This window comes from Vulpes lagopus, chromosome 7, assembly GCF_018345385.1.
Source record: "Vulpes lagopus strain Blue_001 chromosome 7, ASM1834538v1, whole genome shotgun sequence".
Taxonomy (NCBI): domain Eukaryota; kingdom Metazoa; phylum Chordata; class Mammalia; order Carnivora; family Canidae; genus Vulpes; species Vulpes lagopus.
This window is the reverse complement of record NC_054830.1, coordinates 106655666-106674946: the sequence shown is the minus strand read 5'-3', so window position 1 is coordinate 106674946 and position 19281 is coordinate 106655666. Positions and strand designations below refer to the sequence as shown.

Genomic DNA, 19281 nt, shown 5'->3' with positions numbered 1-19281 from the left:
TGCTCCCAAGAGACAGGACCAGGGCAAGTCAGAGCCAGATGGGCACTGCGTGCTTCTGTATTACACTGAAAAAAAATAACCATACATAGACAGAGAAGATCCTAAGAGACCAAGAAGCAAAATGTCATCATAGTGCAAACTTGCCAAGAGGAGCACGAGAAGCAACCAGATACTTGTGACCTTCTCCGAGTTTTACAAAAAGTGCCCAGAGAGGTAGAAGGACATGTCTGCTGAAGAGAAAGGTAACTTTGAAGACATGGCAAATGCAGACAAGGCAGTTGCAAAAGAAATGGAAAACTGCATTCTTCCTAAAGGAGAAACAAAAACAAAGGTCAAGGATCCAGATGCACCGAAGAGGCTACCTTGAGTCTTGTTGAGTAATGCCCCCGATCCAAGGAGAACATCCTGCCTATGCACTGGTCATGCTGCAAAGGAACAGGGAGAGATGTGGAATAACATTGCTGCAGATGACAAGCAGCCTTAGGACAACATGGCTGCTGAGGAGAAATAGATAAAGCAGATAAATTGCTGAAATATGAGATATAAAATATGAAAATAAGTTTATGTGACAAAAAAAAAGAGTCCTCAAAGCTGAAAACCAGAAAAAGGATTAGAAGATGGAGAGGATGAGGAGGAAGATGAAGATGATGATGATGATGATGATAAATAAGTGGGTTCTACTTTCTTTCTCATCTCTAAAGTACTTAACCTCCCTGTATACAACTTACTCCTTTTGAAGAAAAAAGTGAAATGTAAAACTGTGGGAAACTTGTTTTTAAACTGTACAGTGTCATTTTCTATATAGTTAACACCCTATCAAATGTGTCTTTAGCTAGCCCTGTCCTAGTGGCATTTTCAGCAGCCACTACCCTTGCCTGGCACAGCAGGGGAATGTCAAGCAGCAAAGAAATCTAAAGTAGGTTTTTGCTGGTACATGGACTTTTCATCTTCAGTTGTTTCTAATGTGTTTTTTATTTTTAAAGATTTACGAGGGGCAACTGGGTGGCTCAGTGGTTGAGCATCTACCTTTGGCTCAGGGTCTGATTCCAGAGTCCCAGGACCAAGTCCCACATCAGGATTCTTGTATGGAGGCTGTTTCTCCCTCTGCCTGTGTCTCTGCCTCTCACTCTCTCTCTCTCTCTGTCATGAATAAATAAATAAAATCTTTAAAAAAAATTGTTCGTATCTTAAAAAACAAAAAAAGATTTACCAGAGAGAGAGAGAAAGAGATTGCAAGAGACTCAAGCGAGTGGCAGGGAGAAGGACTCCTTGCTGAGTAGGAACCCTGATGTGAGGCTCAATCCCAGGACCCCAGGACCCCAGGATCATGACCTGAGCCAAAGGCAGACACTTAACCAAGCCACCCAGGCACCCCCAATGTGTCTTATACAAATTAATTGCTGTTCTCTTAATTGGATACCACTTTACGATCACAAGAAACTTAACATTTGTCTCATTAATATTCTAAATACTTCTGGATAAAATCAATTTTTTACTGGAAAATAAAAATCATACCCTAAAGCTATATTTTACCTTAGAAAATGCTATCCTATGCACAAAACACATACTTTAAAACTTATATTTTTAAAAACAATTTATTTTGCATGTAGTTACTTAAACTGTTAGGAAGGTTTGTTTGTTTTAATGTAGAAGCATGTATTTTACAATAAGATAGTGATTTGTCCTTTGAGGAACTTTAAGGTTCTTCTGCAGCTGGATTGTGACAAAGCTTTGGTTTGTTGGGATTATTTTTCAGTAGCCAATCAGCTAGCCAAATCTATGGAAAAAAGAAAAAAACTTAATAAACATTTCAATATATATACTATATAAATAATAAATATATACTATGAATGATATAAATTTATACTATATATACAAACTTACACTATAAGTAGTATAAATATATATCAATTTAAAACTTCATTTTCAAAATCACTGAGAATGAGAAAATGACCATTAAAAAACTGAAACACTAAGTTTTGCATTATGCAAGATTGTGAAGTATAGATCCAAATTGGAAAAGAAGTAAACTATCTCCTTTTAACAGATGGCATGATCCTACATATAGAATCCCAAAGAATCCACAAGAAAGTTACTACAACTAATAAATGAACTCAGCAAAGTTGTAGATGAAAAGATCAACACAAAAATAATTTGTGTTGGGCAGCCTGGGTGGCTCAGTGGTTTAGCGCCGCCTTCAGCCCAGGGCATGATCCTGGAGACCTGGGATCGAGTCCCGCGTGGGGCTCCCTACATGGAGCCTGCTTCTCCCTCTGCCTGTGTCTCTGCCTCTCTCTTTCTTTGTGTCTCTCATGAATAAATAAAATCTTTAAAAAAAATCATTTGTGTTTCTACATATCAGCAATAACTCAAAAAGGAAAATAAGTAATGACTTTCAATTCAGTAGCATTAAAAAAAAATCTGGGAGTACATTTAACTAACTTGTATACTGAAAACTTTAAAATGTTACTGAAAGACATTTAAAGACCTGAGTAAATGTAAAGATAACCTGTGTTCATGGATAGAAAGACTTAATACTATTTTTTTCTTTTTTTAAAAAAATGTTATTTTTTAATGTAATCTCTATACCTAATGTGGGACTTGAACCCACAATCCTGAGATCAAACATCCCATGCCCCACCAACCAAGCCAACCAGGTGCCCCAAATGACTTAATACTGGTAAGACGTCATTATTATGCAAAGTGAGCTACAGATTCAATCCAATCCTTATGAAATTCCTAACAAATGGTTTTGCAGAAATGTTAAAGTCAATCCTCAAATTCATATGGAATTTCAAGAGGCTCTGAATATACAAAACAATCATGAAAACAAAAAACAAACTTGGAGAATTTTCTGATTTCATTTTTTTAAAAAGTTTTTCATTTATTTACATAGTCTCTACACCCATGGTGGGGGTTACACTCATGATCCTGAGATCAAGAGCTGCATGCTTTTCTGACTGAGCCAGTCAGACACTACATTTTTTTAATTTTAATTTAATTTTTATTTTTTTTAATTTTTATTTATTTATAATATTCACAGAGAGAGAGAGGCAGAGACACAGGCAGAGGGAGAAGCAGGCTCCATGCACCGGGAGCCCGATGTGGGATTCGATCCCGGGTCTCCAGGATCGTGCCCCAGGCCAAAGGCAGGCGCCAAACCGCTGTGCCACCCAGGGATCCCAACTACATTTTTTTTAAAAAAGTAAACTCTACACCCAATGTGGAGCTTTAAGTCATGACCCCAAACTCAAGAGTCATATGTTCCAATGACTGAGCCACCCAGGAGCCTCCTGTCATCCACTTTTTTTTTTTTTTTTAAGATTTTATTTATTTATTTGAGGCAGAGGGAGAAGCAGGTTCCATGCAGGGAGCCTGATATGGGACTCTATCCCTGGATCACGCCCTAAACTGAAGGCAGATGCTCAACCACTGAGCCACCCAGGTGTCTCTCATCCACTTTTAACCAGAGTATAGGATGGTATAATCACTACAAAATTTGGCAATACTCATCCAAGTTAAAATTGTACATATCAAACACATCAAACAACATTATTTTAAAAATAGCATTATTTTTTTTACTATTTCCATTTGTAGGAATTTATCCTATAGACATAGGGTACACAGACATATGAATGAAAATATTCACTGTTGGCAGTTTATAATAACAAAAGAGTAGAAACGACCTAAACTATTATCTATATGTGACCAATTAATAAACTGCAAAACATCAATTCAAGAAAATGCCATGAGCTCTTCTTTTAAAACAGGGCAATTTTGTTTGTGGTGTTATTTAATAACTTATAATAAATATGAGTATACAAGGTAAAAAGTATCAAATGGTGTGTTTAGTAGCTAGCATTTGTAAATGTTAATGTTAGGTAAAAATAAATATTGGGATCCCACATCAGGCTCCCTGCAGGGAGCCTGCTTCTCCCTCTGCCTCTCTTTCTGAGTCATGAATAAATAAATAAAATCCTTTTTAAAAAATTCCAGTTAATGTTTGAGCATGTATGCACCAGACATTCTAAGAATTTTAAATGCATTCATACTTTTTTCTCTTTTAAAGATTTTATTTATTTATTCATGAGAGAGAGAGAGAGAGAGAGAGGCAGAGTCACAGGCAGAGTGAGAAGCAGATTCCATGCAGGGAGCCCGACGTAGGACTCGATTCAGGGTCTCCAGGATCATGCCCTGGGCTGAAGGCAGCGCGCTAAACCGCTGGGCCACCAGGGCTGCCCCTTTTTTTCTTTTAAGTAGGTTCCACACCCAGTATGGAGCCCAATGTGGCACTTGAACTCATGTTCCTGAGATGAAGACCTGAACTGATACCAAGAGTCAGATGCTGAGCACCTGGGTGGTTTAGTTGATTCAGCATCTGACTTCAGCTCAGGTCATAATCCCAGGGTCTTGGGATCGAGTCTTGCATTGAGCTACCTGCTCCAAATGGAGCCTGCTTCTCCCTTCTCCCTCTGCCCTCCATTTCGCCTGCTTGTTCGCTCTCTTTTACTGTCAAATAAAATCTTCAAAAAAAAAAAAAAAAAAAAAGAGTTAAGTGCCTAACTGACTGAACCACCCAGGCACCCCCTGTACATTTATACATTTAACCTCAACAATATCCCTTTTATGTAGGCAGGTATTAATCTATTTGCATTGTACTGATGAGAAGAGAAACACTCAGAGGTTAGATATCTGGAATCAGAGGTGAATCCAGGCAAAATGACTTCAAAGACAGGCTTAAGGAAATGGAGCCAGGGGTATCTTTTTCTTTTCTTTACATTTTTCAGTAGTATCAGTTTTCTTACTAAATAAACATATGTTTTGTCACAATGAAAACGTCTATTAAAAAAAAAAAGGTCTATTAAAGAAATAACCTATCTAGCGGCACCTGGCTGGCTCAGTCAGTAGGGTGTGTGTGACTCTTGATCTCGGGGGATTATGAGTTCGACCTCTACATTGGGTATATTTAAGAAAAATACATAAAAGGAAAAAAAAGAGAAAAACCTGCCTATCTTTTATTTTTGGTAAAAGTGACAAAGTTAGTAGGAGAGATTAAATCTTTTGTCTTCCAAAGGGGATTCCTTTTTAGAATGGTAACAGAGGCTAGAGATATTTTGTCATGGTTGGTAATTATAATAACCTTTACTGAGGTGACTGGCTGGCTCAGTGGGAAGAACATGCCATTCTTGATTTTGAAGTTGTGAGTTCCAAGCCCCATGTTGGGTATAAAGCTTACTTAAAAATAAATAAGTGAAATAACCTTCCTTGATTATTTCTCAGTCTTCAAATGAGTGGGAGGACCTGCAAGGAAGGAGCAGAGAAGACATATGGCCCTGGACAACCTACTAGTTCCTCTTACCCAACTATTCTTCCACCTGACTGAACAATGCTGAGGTATCTAGGGACATGAATAAATATATTTTCAATGGAAAAATTTAGATATCATTAAAAATTAAAATGTTGAACAAAATTCAAATATATATCTAATTTTATCATTTGATTATATAAATTATACCCCAAAACAATGCTCTGCATTTGAAGGCCATAGTAAATGAAAATGTATTTAGGAACAATGTTGTTGATGGGACACCTGGGTGGCTCAGTGGTTTGGTGCCTGCCTTTGGCCCAGGGTGTGATCCTGGAGTCCCAGGATTGATTCCCACATTGAGCTCCCTGCATGGAGCCTGCTTCTCCCTCTGCCTGTGTCTCTGCCTCTGTCTCTCATGAATAAATAAGTAAAATCTTTAAAAAAAAGAAAAAATAGAAACAATGTTGTTTTTTGCATTATAGGAACAATGTTCTTGAGTTAAAATGCAACAAAAGAATAAGTAATCAAAAGTATATAAGTATCTAAAATGTATATGATATATAAGTATCTAAAATGTATATGAAATGGTTTTTAAAATGCTCTTAATACTTCCACTGTTTCAAAAAAATACAATATTCTAAATATGAAAACTATAGACAACTTCTTTAGTGTGAATAAAAAGAGTTCTTACAAAAGGATCTGCTGGTTTCTCCTTACAAAGTGTTGTGAGTCCTTGAAGCAGAGTTGGTGTTACATATAAATTTAAATAGTCCTTAGCAGCTTGTCCAACTGGAATGGGCTCAATAATCACTGCAAATACAAATGTATTCCCCTTAAAACACAAATGATGAAATTTTACATAATCATTACAAAGAAATAAATTTTAGTAGATGATACTTATAGTTTTTTTTTTTTTCATAAAAAGAAAACAGAACTAGACACATAGCATACATAGTTTGTTCAAAAACACACAAGCACTGGGACACCTGGGTGGCTCAGTGGTTGAGCATCTGCCTTTGGCTTAGGGTGTTTCCTCGCGTCCTGGGATGGAGTCCCATTTTGGGCTCCCTGCAAGGAGCCTGCCTCTCCCTCTGCCTATGTCTCTGCCTCTCTCCCTCATGAATAAATAAATAAATCTTTTTTTTTCAAGATTTTATTTATTCATGAGAGATACAAAGAGAGAGAGAGAGAGGCAGAGACACGGCAGAGGGAGAAGTAGGCGCCGTGCAGGGAGCCCGACGCAGGACTTGATCCCGGGTCTCCAGGATCGCGCCCTGGGCCAAAGGCAGGCGCTAAACCGCTGCACCACCCAGGGATCCCCCAGGGATCCCTTCTCAATATTTTTTTTTTAAGGATTTATTTATTTATTCATGAGAGACATAGAGGGAGAGAGGCAGAGACACAGGCAGAGGGAGAAGCAGGCTCCCTTGCAGGGAGCCTGATGCGGGACTCATCCCTGGCGGGATCACGCCCTGAGCTGAAGGCAGATGCTCAACCTCTGAGCCACCCGGGCGTCCCCTCAATATTTTTAATGATGGCTTTTGAAACATTAAAAGGGACATATTCTTTTTTTTTTTTTAACATTTAATTTGTTTATTCATAGAGACACACACAGAGAGAGAGAGAGAGGCAGAGACATAGGCAGAGGGAGAAGGCTCCATGCAGGGAGCCTGATGTGGGACTCGATTCCGGGTCTCCGGTATCACGCCCTGGGCTGGAGGCGGCACTAAACCCGCCGATCCACCAGGGCTGCCCAAAAGGGACATATTCTTATTCATCTTCATATTTCTTTTAATTTTGAGGTAGCCTAATTTATCAGTATTTTTTTGTATCATGTTTTTGATGTCATATTTTAAAAAATCCCTTTGTCCAACCCAAGATCATGAAGATTTTCCATGTTTTCTTCTAGATATTTTTAGCTCCTGTGTTTAGGTCTATGATCCATCGTTAAGTTTTGTATTAGGTGCAAAATAAGGATCTGAATTCTTTCTCTCTCTTTTTTTTTGCATGTGGATATTCAGTTGTCCTAGCATCATTTGCAGAAAAGATCATCCTTTCCCCATCAGACTGTCCAGGTGCTTTTGTTGAAAATCAACTGACCATAAATGTAAGGATTTATTCCTAGATTCTCATTTCTGTTTCATAATCTAAATATCTAGTAAAATACTGTCTTAATTATCTCTTAATTATTGTGGTCTCATAGTAAGATTTGAAATAAGGTTAGTGGAAGCTCTCCAACTTATTTCTTCTGTTTAAAAATTGTTTTACCTTGCCTAAATCTTTTGCAATTCCATATAAATTTTAGAATCAGCTTGCCAACTTCTACATAAAAGAATGTATGGATTTTGATAGGAAGTGCATTAAATTAATTGGTTTGGAAAGAACTGCCATCCGAACAATACTGACTCTTCTAATCCATCAATATGGGATGTCTCTTTATTTTAGAAAGTCTTTCACTTCTTTCAGTAATTTTTTTAAAAGATTTTATTTAAAAAAAATAAAGATTTTATTTGTTTATTCATGAGAGACACAGAGAGAGAGAGGCAGAGACACAGGCAGAGGGAGAAGCAGGCTTCATGCAGGGAGCCCGATGTGGGACTTGATCCCAGAACCCCAGGATCATGCCCTGAGCCAAAGGCAGATGCTTAACTGCTGAGCCACCCGGTGTCCCTCTTTCATTAGTGTTTTATGCCTTTCAGTGTATATGAATTGCATTTCTTTTGTTAAATTTATCCCTAAGTATTATTTATTTATGTAATTTCAGTATAAGTGACACACAGTGTGTTATACTAGTTTCAGGTATACAACATAATGATTAAACAATTCTATATATTGCTCAGTGTTCAAGTGTACTCTTAATCCCCCCCCCCCCCCCCCCCCCCCCCCGCTTGGGATGCTTGGGTGGCTCAGTGGTTGAGCATCTGCCTTCAGCTCAGGTCGTAATCCCAGGGTCCTAGGATCGAGTCCCACATCAGGACCTCTGCATGGAGCCTGCTTCTCCCTCTGCCTGTGTCTCTGCCTCTCTCTCTCTCTCTCATGAATAAATAAATAAATCTTAAAAAAAAAAAATCCCCCCTTCACCTATTTCATCATCCCCCACCCAGCTATTCTTTGGTAACCAACAGTTTGTTTTCTTCTTTCTTTTCTTTCTTTCTTTCTTTTCTTTCTTTCTTTCTTTCTTTCTTTCTTTCTTTCTTCTTTCTTTCTTTCTTTCTTTCTTTCTTCTTTCTTTCTTTCAACAGTTTGTTTCTAAGACTGTATTTTGGTCTCTTTTTTTCTTTGTTTATTTTGTTTTGTAAATCCCACCTCTGAGTGAAATAGTATTTATTATTTTGATGCTATTGTGAATGACATTATTTCTTTCATTTTTAGATTGTTCCTACATTTTTTTAAGATTATTTGAAATAGGGATCCCTGGGTGGCGCAGCGGTTTGGCGCCTGCCTTTGGCCCAGGGCGCGATCCTGGAGACCCGGGATCGAATCCCACATCAGGCTCCCAGTGCATGGAGCCTGCTTCTCCCTCTGCCTGTGTCTCTGCCTCTCTCTCTCTCTCTCTCTCTCTCTCTCTGTGACTATCATAAATAAATTTAAAAAAAAATTTAAAAAAAAAAAAGATTATTTGAAATAGAGTGCACATGAGCAAGGAGGGGTGGGTCAGAGAAAGACAAAGAGAAAGAGAGAATCCTGAAGCCGACTCCCTGCTGAAAGCCTAAACCCCACAACCTTGAGATCATGATCTGAACAGAAATCAGGAGTCATTAGCTTAAATGACTGAGCCACCAGGTGCCTATCTACCTCTGTATATTTTTGCTGGTTATTTATTATTTGTCTAGCAACTAGGTTAGGGTAAATTAATGTGAACATAAAGAATCTTTTCATGTTTCTTACACAGATGAACCTTCATGGCAGTTTTTGAAGATTTCTAATGACATTTGTAGTTTATATATTGTATTATTTTTATAGATTTTTAAAATATGATCATCTTGAGAGCAGGGACATATTCTTATTCATCTTCATATTTCTGGCACATAGTAGGTAATTCAATAAATTTGTTAAGGAATGGAATATAGCAAAGCCATGAATTAGCCATCTCTATTGAAAGGGAGAGGTAAGGGCACTACTTTTTTTTTCAAAGGTTAGGAACATGTCTGAGTATCTTTATGGCTTGCTTGAGGACTCATCATACAAGATTTTGCACATGATTCTTGACTGACTGCTAAGCAAGAGGGAGCTCATACCCCAAACCCTGAGAATTTACTCCAAAGAACTTCACAATCTCACAGAAAAGATCTGCAGCATGGCAGGTAATCATTTATATTTATCTTACAACTGCTGCTTCTCAAATGTCAAACTATGTCTCTTAAACTCATGTTAAGAGGACAAATTAATGGGTAAAATCAAAAGCAATCTAAAATACCAGTTTAGGGATATAATCCTATGAGTAAGAAGTGCTTCCCCCCAAAAAGGACTAGAAAAAACAAAACAATAATAGCAGTTAATAGTTGAGCACATATGCACCAAACACTCTAAGAATTTTACATGCATTTATACGTTCAACTCTAACAATATCCCTAGTAGGTAGGAAGGTACTAATAATATTTGCATTTTACTGATGAGAAGATAAAAACTCAGAGGTTAGATGCCTGGAGTCAGAGGAAAGATGTAATTCACTAGTAGGACTAAATCTAAAGTACTATCCCATTAAAAAGACATTTCATGTTTGAGACGTACTTTATTTTGGGGGGGGGGAGAAAATCACTTTATTCTAATTAATTCATAAATGATAACGTCACAACTCCTTAAATCAGTATGATTTAAGGAGGCACACAAACATCTGTCCAGCCCCCAACTCAAACCATCTCAATAAACTTCTATACTAAAAATACCCTCTTTCATTAACAATTCTGAAGAAAGCTGTATTTAATGATGAAGGAGAGGTTTAACTGGTGGTTTTACACTTTATATCTTCTCTATTAATTATATTTTTATGCTAAATTAACTTGGTCAAGAGAGATGATTTTCCATATCTTCCAATTTGAACTTCTTGATTAGGCTAATCCATTTGCAAATCTGCACTGTTTCAGCACCTCGCTGAAACCTTCACAAAGCTTTAGGTCACCCTGGTTCTGGGCACACTCCAGGAACTGTTTCATCTCGTAGTGGCATGGGCCAAACTGCTGCTGGTATGCTGGCTGGGTTCCTTGAGGCTCCTGGTAAGTGATGTTGGGCCTTGAAGGCTCAGTGTTACTTCCTCCACCAAAGCCCCCAGTAATGGCATGCCCAATCGTGTGCCCTACAGCAGAGCCTACAGCCACGCCAGCTGCAGTGGTTGCCATCTGGGCCATGAGACCTGGCTGCCCGGGTGCAGCAGGTGAGCCAACAAGCAGATGGCGGAGCTGCTGCTGGCGGCTGAGCGGCTGGCCCTGGTCTAGGCGCAGCTCTCATCTGAGGTGCCCGGCTGGCCGGAGGAGCCATGTGGGAGGCGTGGCTCCGGCTTCCACGCGGCATGTCTACTGGGACAGGAGCACGGCGCCCAGAAGATGAGATGTACTTTAAAATAATATGGAAGCATGAGAAGTTGAAGCAGAGATTATAGATGAAATAAGACTGATCATAATTATCTAAGTTGGGTGATAAGTTCATTAGAAATTTATTATTTTGTCTACTTTTGATGTTTGAAATTTTCCACAATAAATAATTCCAAAGAAAAAGATACCCTAATGGAAGAGACATATGATAAAAATTAGATCAATAACAATAAAATATGTAAGTAGGCAAATCCTTTCATGTACAGATACCTATAAAACAGTTTTTGTGAGGCATCCAGCAGGCTCAGTGGGTGGAGCATGAGGCTCTTTATCTCAAGGTCATGAATTCAAGCCCTACATTCACTGTAGAGATTACTTAAAAATTAAAAAATGAAAGTAAAAATAAATAAAAATCAGTAACTAAAAAACCAAAACAAAACCCATCAGCTTTTGTTTGTCTAAGAATCAGGACCTATAGTGCTGCATGGGTGGCTCAGTTGGTTAAACATCTACCTTGGGCTCAGGTCATGATCCCAGAGTTCTGGGATGAGCCCCATCTGGGTGACTGGTAGGCTCCCTGCTCAGGGGGAGTCTGCTTCTCTCTCTCCACCACCCCACCCCACACTCATGCTCTCTCTTAAATAAATAAATATCTTTTTAAAAAGGAAAAAAAAAGATTCAGGACTTTTATTTTTAAAAATATTTTATTTATGTATTCATGAGAGACAGAGAGAGAGAGAGAGAGAGAGACAGAGAGACAGAGAGAGAGAGGCAGAGACAGAAGCAGGCTCCGTGCAGGGAGCCTGATGTGGGACTCAATCCCACGTCTCCAGGATCAGGCCCTGGGTGGCAGGCGGTGCCAAACCACTGAGCCACCCGGGCTGCCCACCAATTCAGGACTTTTAAATCTCCAAGACTGATTTGTTTTCTTTGAATAAATCATCAGTAGAAAATACTAAGGTATAGGCCTAAATGACTTAAGAGAAAAATAATAGGCCAAAAAAATATTTGAAGCTTCCCAAGGCTTTACATCTTTTTCTTTGTAACAGAAATCACCAAGTTTTCTTCTGGATCTAAAAATATTATTACTTTTATTTATTTTTTTTTAATTTTATTTATTCATGAGAGACACACAGAGAGAGAGAGAGAGGCAGAGACACAGGCAGAGGGAGAAGCAGGCTCCATGCAGGGAGCCTGACGTGGGACTCCATCTGGGGACTCCATGATCATGGCCTGGGCCGAAGGCAGGTGCTCAACTGCTGAGCCACCCAGGCGTCCCTATTATTACTTTTAAATTTTATTTATTTATTCATGAGAGACACAGAGAGAGAGAATGAGAGAGGCAGAGGGAGAAGCAGGCTCCATGCAGGGAGCCCAACGTGGGACTCGATCCTGGGTCTCCAGGATCACACCCTGGGCTGAAGGCGGTGCTAAACCACTGAGCCACCTGGGCTGCCCTAAACATATTACTGAAAACTAAAAACCTCAATGCTGTTCCTTACTATGCCCACATCTAGAAGATTTACAACTTCCATAATAGGAAGGGAACAAAAAAGGGCCTGAGACCTACTAATTTCACAATAAACTATGAGAGAAAGTGAGAAATCTATCATAATTTCCAAGGGAGACTGCTTTTGTCATGTGTAACAAACTTTACTGATGCATTAGGGAGAACTTCAGGAATTGCAACAAAGGAGAAGAGAAACCCTAAACATGGCTAATAAAAAAGTAAACATCAAAAAAGATTCCCCACAGGACACAATTTAGTTCTGAGGGAAATACTGAGTTTTACATTCTTGGTCTCAAGACTGTAAGTAACTATAACTTGAAAATATGACAAAATATACGGAGAAAAACTCTGTTCTTTCCTAGCTACATCACCCAAATGAAAGAAAAAGCAAGCAACAGGGAAATGTACTTGACTAAATTACTCATCAGTAACTCACCATCAGGAAACATGAATTGAATTTCTCTTTCTGCTGCAGCAAAATCATTGCTCCCGTGAAGTGCATTCCTTAAGTCATCTGTGCCATAAATTGCCCTTAGACTAAAAGTACGTTAGAAAAATAAATAAATAAATAAATAAATAAATAAATAAATAAATAAATAAATAAATAAAAGTATGTTAGAGATGATGAACATCCAATGTGATAGCCTTTCCTTACTCTTTACATATGCATTCTACTTAGGAATTTTACAGAAGCATTGCCACTTCTCACATATGGAAGTTTTAATCTATTTTGAATTTAAGCTTAAATCTATCTAGATGAGTGTCAACTATATTTAAATCTGCAGGAGGGATACATTGGGAAAATAGGAATTTGTTGGGTGAAGAGGTGTTGCTTTGTGAGAAGTGAAAAGGCAACGTATATTCAAAAATGTTATGAATTCAATGTCCTCCCTAGTTTCCAAACTTTGATGATAATGCTGAAAATCTGGTTTTCTGGCCTTCTACTACCAAAATTATTTTAAAAAGCCATGCCAATTTTCCTATGGAAAAATCTTACATCAGTGGCAGTTTAATTCAAGGATAAGAGAATTAGTCTAATCAGTCATAAATCAGACATTCCTGAGGACTTTAGGGGTACTTGGTATTAAGATAAACATTTATATACCTAAAATGTAAAACTGACTCCACCCTCATCCCAAATAAAAAACCAAAAAGTTGGCTTAGGAAAACTTTCAAATGAAAATAAACTGCTATTACAATCAATTTTGGGGGTGTTTTTTGTTGTTTTTTTCATTTTTATAGTTGGATTCCATTTTTCCCCGTTGGAAGGTTACCTGTCTGGGTGTGTCTCCTTAGCTACTAAGGTATTAGTTGGTCCCAAAAGTTCTTTCCAGTAAGAGATGGCTTTATGTCTAGCTAATATCATGGCAACAAGTGGTCCAGAACTCATGTAAGCTGTTAAATTGGGGAAAAACATTTTCCCATACTGTTCCACATAAAAGTTACTACAGTGCTCAGGGCTGAGATGCAGTTTTCTTCTCTATAAGAGAAACAAAGTCAACAAAAGTATTTAAAATGACAGTTCAATAATAATTAAGTCATTAATAACTTGAAATTAATACTAATCTGATTATAAATTTGAGATTTTTGTATTACAAAGAAAGGGAGAGGTAAGAAAGCTAAATGTAGGGCAGCCTGGGTGGCTCAGGGGTTTGGCTCCACCTTCAAGCCCAGGGCCTGATCCTGGAGACCGGGGATTGAGTCCCATGTCGGCTTCCTGCATGGAGCCTGCTTGCTTCTCCCTCTGCCTGTCTCTGCCTCTCTGTCTCTCATGAATAAACAAAATCTTAAAAAAAAAAAAAACAAATTGATAATGAGGGGCACCTAGGTGAGTCACTTGGTTAAGTGTCTGACTTCAGCTCCGATATCTCAGGGCTCTGATGTCGAGCCTTCAGCTGGGGGGTAGGGAGGGTTCAGCTCAGCAGTGGGTCTGCTTCACCCTTGCTCTTGCTCTCTGCTCCTCTCCCTGCCTCATGCTCACTCTCTCAAAAATAAAAAATGGATAATGAATTAGTAATTCTGGAGTGTCTAGGTGGCTCAGTTGGTTAATGTCTGCCTTGGGCTCAGGTCTTAGGGTCTTAGGATGAAGCCTCCCATGGGGCTCCCTGCTCAGCAGGGTGTCTGCTTCTCCCTCTGCCCACAGCCCATCCACCGCCCCCACCACGCTGTCTCTCAAATAAAGAAATACTAAAAAAAAAAAAAAAAAAAAAATCAGGTTAGGAAGCCTGGCTGGTTCAGCCAGTGGAGCATGTGGCATGTGACTCTTGGTCTTGGGGTTTTGAATTTGAGCCCCACCCTGGGTATGAAGACTGATTAAAAATAAAATCTTCAGGAGTGCCTGGATGGTTCAGTCAGTTAAGCTTCTGCCTTGGGCCCACGTCATGATCCCAGGGTCCTGGGACCCAGCCCTGCATTAGAGCCCCACATCAGGCTCCCTGCTCAGTGGGGAGTTTGCTCTCTCCTGTTCCCCCTGCCTGTGCTCCCTGTCAAATAAAGAAATTTAAATCTTTAACAAAATAGGACCAGGTAAAATATTTTGGAATTTGGGTGAATATTTTCACAAAAAGAAGCAGTATTAAATAGTATCAGGAAAGGAAACTTTATTTTGCTTTTTGTTTTTTGGGTTTTTTTGGAAACTTTATTTTGTAACAAAGCATAGACCGCCACCTACTGAAAGAATGCATCATTTTTCAGAGTCTCCCTAGGTGCAACAAGAAAGGTTCAAGTTCAATGGACTTCCAACTACAAGAAAGTCTTCTTTTTTTTTAAGATTCTATTTATTTAGCGACGCCTGGGTGGCTCAGCGGTTGAGCATCTGGCTTCGGCTCAGGGAATGATCCCAGGAATCTGGGATTGAGTCCTGCATGGAGCCTGCCTCTGCCTCTCCCTCTGCCTTTGTCTCTGTCTCTCTTTCTCTGTCTCTCATGAATTAAAAAGAAAAAAGAAAAAATATTTTATTTATTCATGAGAGATGGAGAGAGAAAGAGGCAGAAGCAGGCTTCCCTCAGAGCCGGGAGCCCAATGTGGGACTTGATCCCGGGACACCTGGGATCATGACCCAAGTAGAAGGCAGATGCTTAATGGACTGAGCCACCCCAATTGCCCCTAAAGCTTATTTTAAAAGCATACAGTACAAAGAATAAATATTGTACAATTCCACTTACATGAGATATCTCAAATAGTCAAAGCAGAGAGACAAAAAAAAAAGCAGAATAGTGCCTACCAGAGTCTGGGAAGAGGGGTAAACAAAGTGAGTGAGTAATGAGCACAGTTTCAGTTTCAGATGAAGAAAAAGTATAGGAGATGGATGGTGATGGCTGAACAATAAAGGGAATGTACTTGATATCACTAAACTGTACACCTAAAAATGATAAATTTATGTTGTGTATATTTTAACACAATTAAAACAAAAATGAAGCATACACTATACCAAAGCTTTCTTGGGTATGAAATTTACTGCTGAAAAGAAAAAAAAAGAAATTTACTGATGATAGGAAAAGTGTTAAATATTAGTATTTATGCTAATTAACATTCTCACCAGTCAAGGACCAGCTACTGCAAAGTAGGTTCTCATATTGAAATTCATATAGTCAAGAAAAAGAAATCTGAGAAGTTACAAAACCACCTGATTTAGTATAATCCTTGATTCTATTATTTAAAATTATGATGTGAGGTGCCTGGGTGCCTCAGTCAGTTAAGTGTCTGCCTTTGGCTCAGGTCATGATCCTGGGGTCCTGGGATCAAGTCCCAAGTGGGCTCCCTGCTCATCAAGGGGCCTACTTCTCCCTCTCTCTGTCTCCTCCCTCTCTTCATGCTCTCAAATAAATAAAATCTTTAAAAAAATAAAGATGTGTATTTGTGATTCATAGGCATATTTAACATGAGCTACTTAAGTTTTTCACTATTTCTAAAATATGGACTTCTAAAAAAAACTTAAATATGTTATCTTTATCTTATTTGTAGACTTCATTTAATAGTTTTTTTTCCCCAAAACTTAATGGGTAATAAACTTACATGGATAGGGCAACCTGGGGGGCTCAGAGGTTTGGCGCTGCCTTCAGCCCAGGGCCGGATCCTGGAGACCCGGGATCGAGTCCCACATCAGGATCCCTGTATGGAGCCTGCTTCTCCCTCTGCCTGTGTCTCTGCCTCTCTCTCTCTCTCATGAATAAATAAATAAAATCTTTAAAAAAATAAAAAAAAAAAAACTTAGAGGGATATGAAATTCAAAACACTATAAAAAGGCATATTGAAAAATCAGATTTCTATTCCTGTCTTAATTCACCCTGTTCTTCCTTGCCCTCAAATAGGCAACCATTTTTTTTTTTTTAGGCAACCATTTTTAATCTCCTAGTGCTTCATTTTGTAAACACTGGCAAACATGAATATGTATTTTTCTATCACAAAAGATTGCTATATACAGCTGTCATCTTCCTTTCTGTCTGTAACAGAATGTGGAGAAGTTCCTCTTTTTTCATTTTCAATTAGTTGCATAGTAATCAATTTGGTGGTTTCATCAGGGTTTTTTTTTTTTTTTTTTTTTTATTCATGAGAGAGACAAGCAGGAGAAGCAGGCTCCTCACCTGGAGCCCAATCCTGGAGCCCAGGATTCTTAGCCAAAGGTAGACGCTCAACCACTGAGCTACTGTATTGCCCCTGTCAGAGTTCACTTAACCAATACCCCCCCCCTTTTTTTTTAGATTTTATTTATTTATTCATTAGACAAAGAGACAGAGAGACAGAGGCAGAGACACAGGCAGAGGGAGAAGCAGACTCCATGCAGAGAGTCCGACGTGGGGCTCGATCCTGGGTCTCCAGGATCAGGCCCTGGGCGGAAGGCGGTGCTAAACCACTGAGCCACCCAGGCCGCCCTCCCCTTTTTTTTTTTTTTAGATTTTTTTTTAAATTTTTATTTATTTATGATAGTCACACACAGAGAGAGAGAGAGAGAGAGGCAGAGACACAGGAGGGAGAAGCAGGCTCCATGCCGGGAACCTGAGGTGGGACTCAATCCTGGGACTCCAGGATCGCGCCCTGGGCCAAAGGCAGGCACCAAACTGCTGAGCCACCCAGGGATCCCCTTTTTTTAGATTTTTAAAAAAGTAATCTCTACACCCAACATGGGGCTTGAATTTACAACCCCAAGTCAAGAGTCACATCTCTACCAACTGAGCCACCCAGGAGCCTCTATTCAACCAATCTAAGGCTGGGTTGTTTTCAATCTTTTCCTCAAAAATAAACAAAGCTGCAAAAAATAACCTGTATATGTGTCATTTCATATTAATACATGGGTCACAGCAGAGATTCCCACGTTAGAACTGCTGAACCAAAGGATAGATATAATATTGTTAGGTAACTGCAAGATTCCCTTCCATACTTGTACCATTCACTTTTATATTTTTGCTAGATGGTATTTCAGTGGTGGGTTTTTAAAAAGATTTTGTTTTTGGGCAGCCCCGATGGCTCAGCTGTTTAGCGCCGCCTTCAGCCCAGGGCATGATCCTGGAGATCTGGGATCGAGTCCCACCTCGGGTTCCCTGCATGGAGCCTGCTTCTCCCTCTGCCTGTGTCTCTGCCTCTCTCTCTCTCTGTGTGTGTGACTATCATAAATAAATAAAATTTAAAAAAAAAATTAATTCTCGTTTTATATCCTTTTGAAAAATGAAAGAATTTATTTAATTTTTTAAAGATTTTATTTATTTGATAGAGAGTACAAACAGGGGGAGTGGCAGAGGGAGAGGGAGAAACAGGCTCCCCACTGAAGTGGGGAGTCCTATGCAGATCCTGGGACCCTAGGATCAAGACCTGGGCAGAAGGTAGATGCTTAACCAACTGAGCCATCCAGGTACCCCCTGAAAAAAACTTTAAAACTAACACATATAACTTTTATACTGAAAAATTAAAATAAATCTAAGTTTAGTACTAAGCACTAAAGCACTGAATAGGTTAACATATTTAAACTTTTTTTTTTTAAAGAGCAAAGAGAGAAAAAAACCGTCATCATCATCATGCCCAGAAGTTACCTGAACAATGGTGAATCCAGATCTGAGAATAATATCCTGTATCTCCTCCTCTTTGTCAGCAATATCTGGTTTGATAATAGCCAAAGTTTTTTCTACATATATCTGAGGTGGGGGCATTGATAGCTCCATTCTGCCTTTCCAGGGTACAATTTAGATTCTCCACAGGTATCAACTGCAATGACATGCATCAACCCCACCCCAAATTTAATGCAATTGTGATTATAAACAGCATTATTAGGCGCTTGATTTTATTAGCTTATAAAGTTAGAAACTGCCGAATCTTTTTCGATAAGCAGTCTCAATAATACAATGGGGCGGGGGGGGGGGGCGCCTCGATGGCCCAGTCCAGGAGCAGGTGCCTCCATCTCTGGATTTTGTGGGTTTGAGCCCCAGGATGGGTGTAGAGATTACATAAATAAATAAACAAAAAGTACAATTTCTACTGTATGTCTAATTCATGCCCTTGGTTTTCCTAAACACTTTCGTTGAGGTACAGAGGCCGGGGGCAACCTGAAGGCCTGCGCGGCGCAGACTCTCCGGACTGCTGGTGAACTGTCTACCCTGCCCCCGCGGCCCCCCCCCCCCAGCCCCTCCCCCGTCCCTCCCAGAAGGTCTTGCACTGGATCTGGCCTGACTGGAAAGCAGCATTCCCAGGTCCTAGTGCCAATTTGAAGTGCACTCGCAGACCCCACGGGAGCAGCCCTTCGGTGCGCACTCACCCTGCCGCCCACTCCTGCTGGGCCACCGCAGCCGGTTGCTAAGAGACCCAAAGCAAAGTTTAGGGACGGTGGCTCCAGAGGGCCAATCCCAGCACAGCGCGTCACAGACTTTGGGTTCCTTTTAATGAAGAGAAGGGGCCACTACAAGTCTCTTTATTCCCCCCTTGCCAATTTTAGAGTACTAGACGTTTTC

General features: G+C 39.6%; 1 protein-coding gene and 1 pseudogene across 1 annotated transcript; both read right to left on the bottom strand.

The window, feature by feature from the left end:
• Positions 1 to 1560: 1560 nt before the first annotated feature.
• Positions 1561 to 19143, bottom strand: NME5 (NME/NM23 family member 5). Its single transcript, XM_041760539.1, has 6 exons — positions 19089 to 19143; positions 18370 to 18541; positions 13621 to 13826; positions 12783 to 12883; positions 6000 to 6118; positions 1561 to 1777 (listed from the first exon to the last, which is right to left on the bottom strand). The coding sequence occupies exons 2-6, from the start codon at positions 18496 to 18498 to the stop codon at positions 1697 to 1699; spliced, it is 636 nt and encodes a 211-aa protein (XP_041616473.1). The 5' UTR covers positions 18499 to 18541; positions 19089 to 19143; the 3' UTR covers positions 1561 to 1696.
• Positions 10324 to 10831, bottom strand: LOC121494283 (annotated as a pseudogene).
• Positions 19144 to 19281: the final 138 nt, after the last annotated feature.

Bases quoted from the DNA above. Each gene is read 5' to 3' on its own strand.
- NME5 (XM_041760539.1), bottom strand. From the start codon at position 18,498: ATGGAGCTATCAATGCCCCCACCTCAGATATATGTAGAAAAAACTTTG. The intron at 13,827-18,369 runs GTAACTTCTGGG...TTTCTCTTATAG, and splicing joins CTGGATTCACCATTGTTCAG to AGAAGAAAACTGCATCTCAG. The intron at 6,119-12,782 runs GTGAGTTACTGA...TTGTATTTGCAG, and splicing joins TCAATTCATGTTTCCTGATG to TGATTATTGAGCCCATTCCA.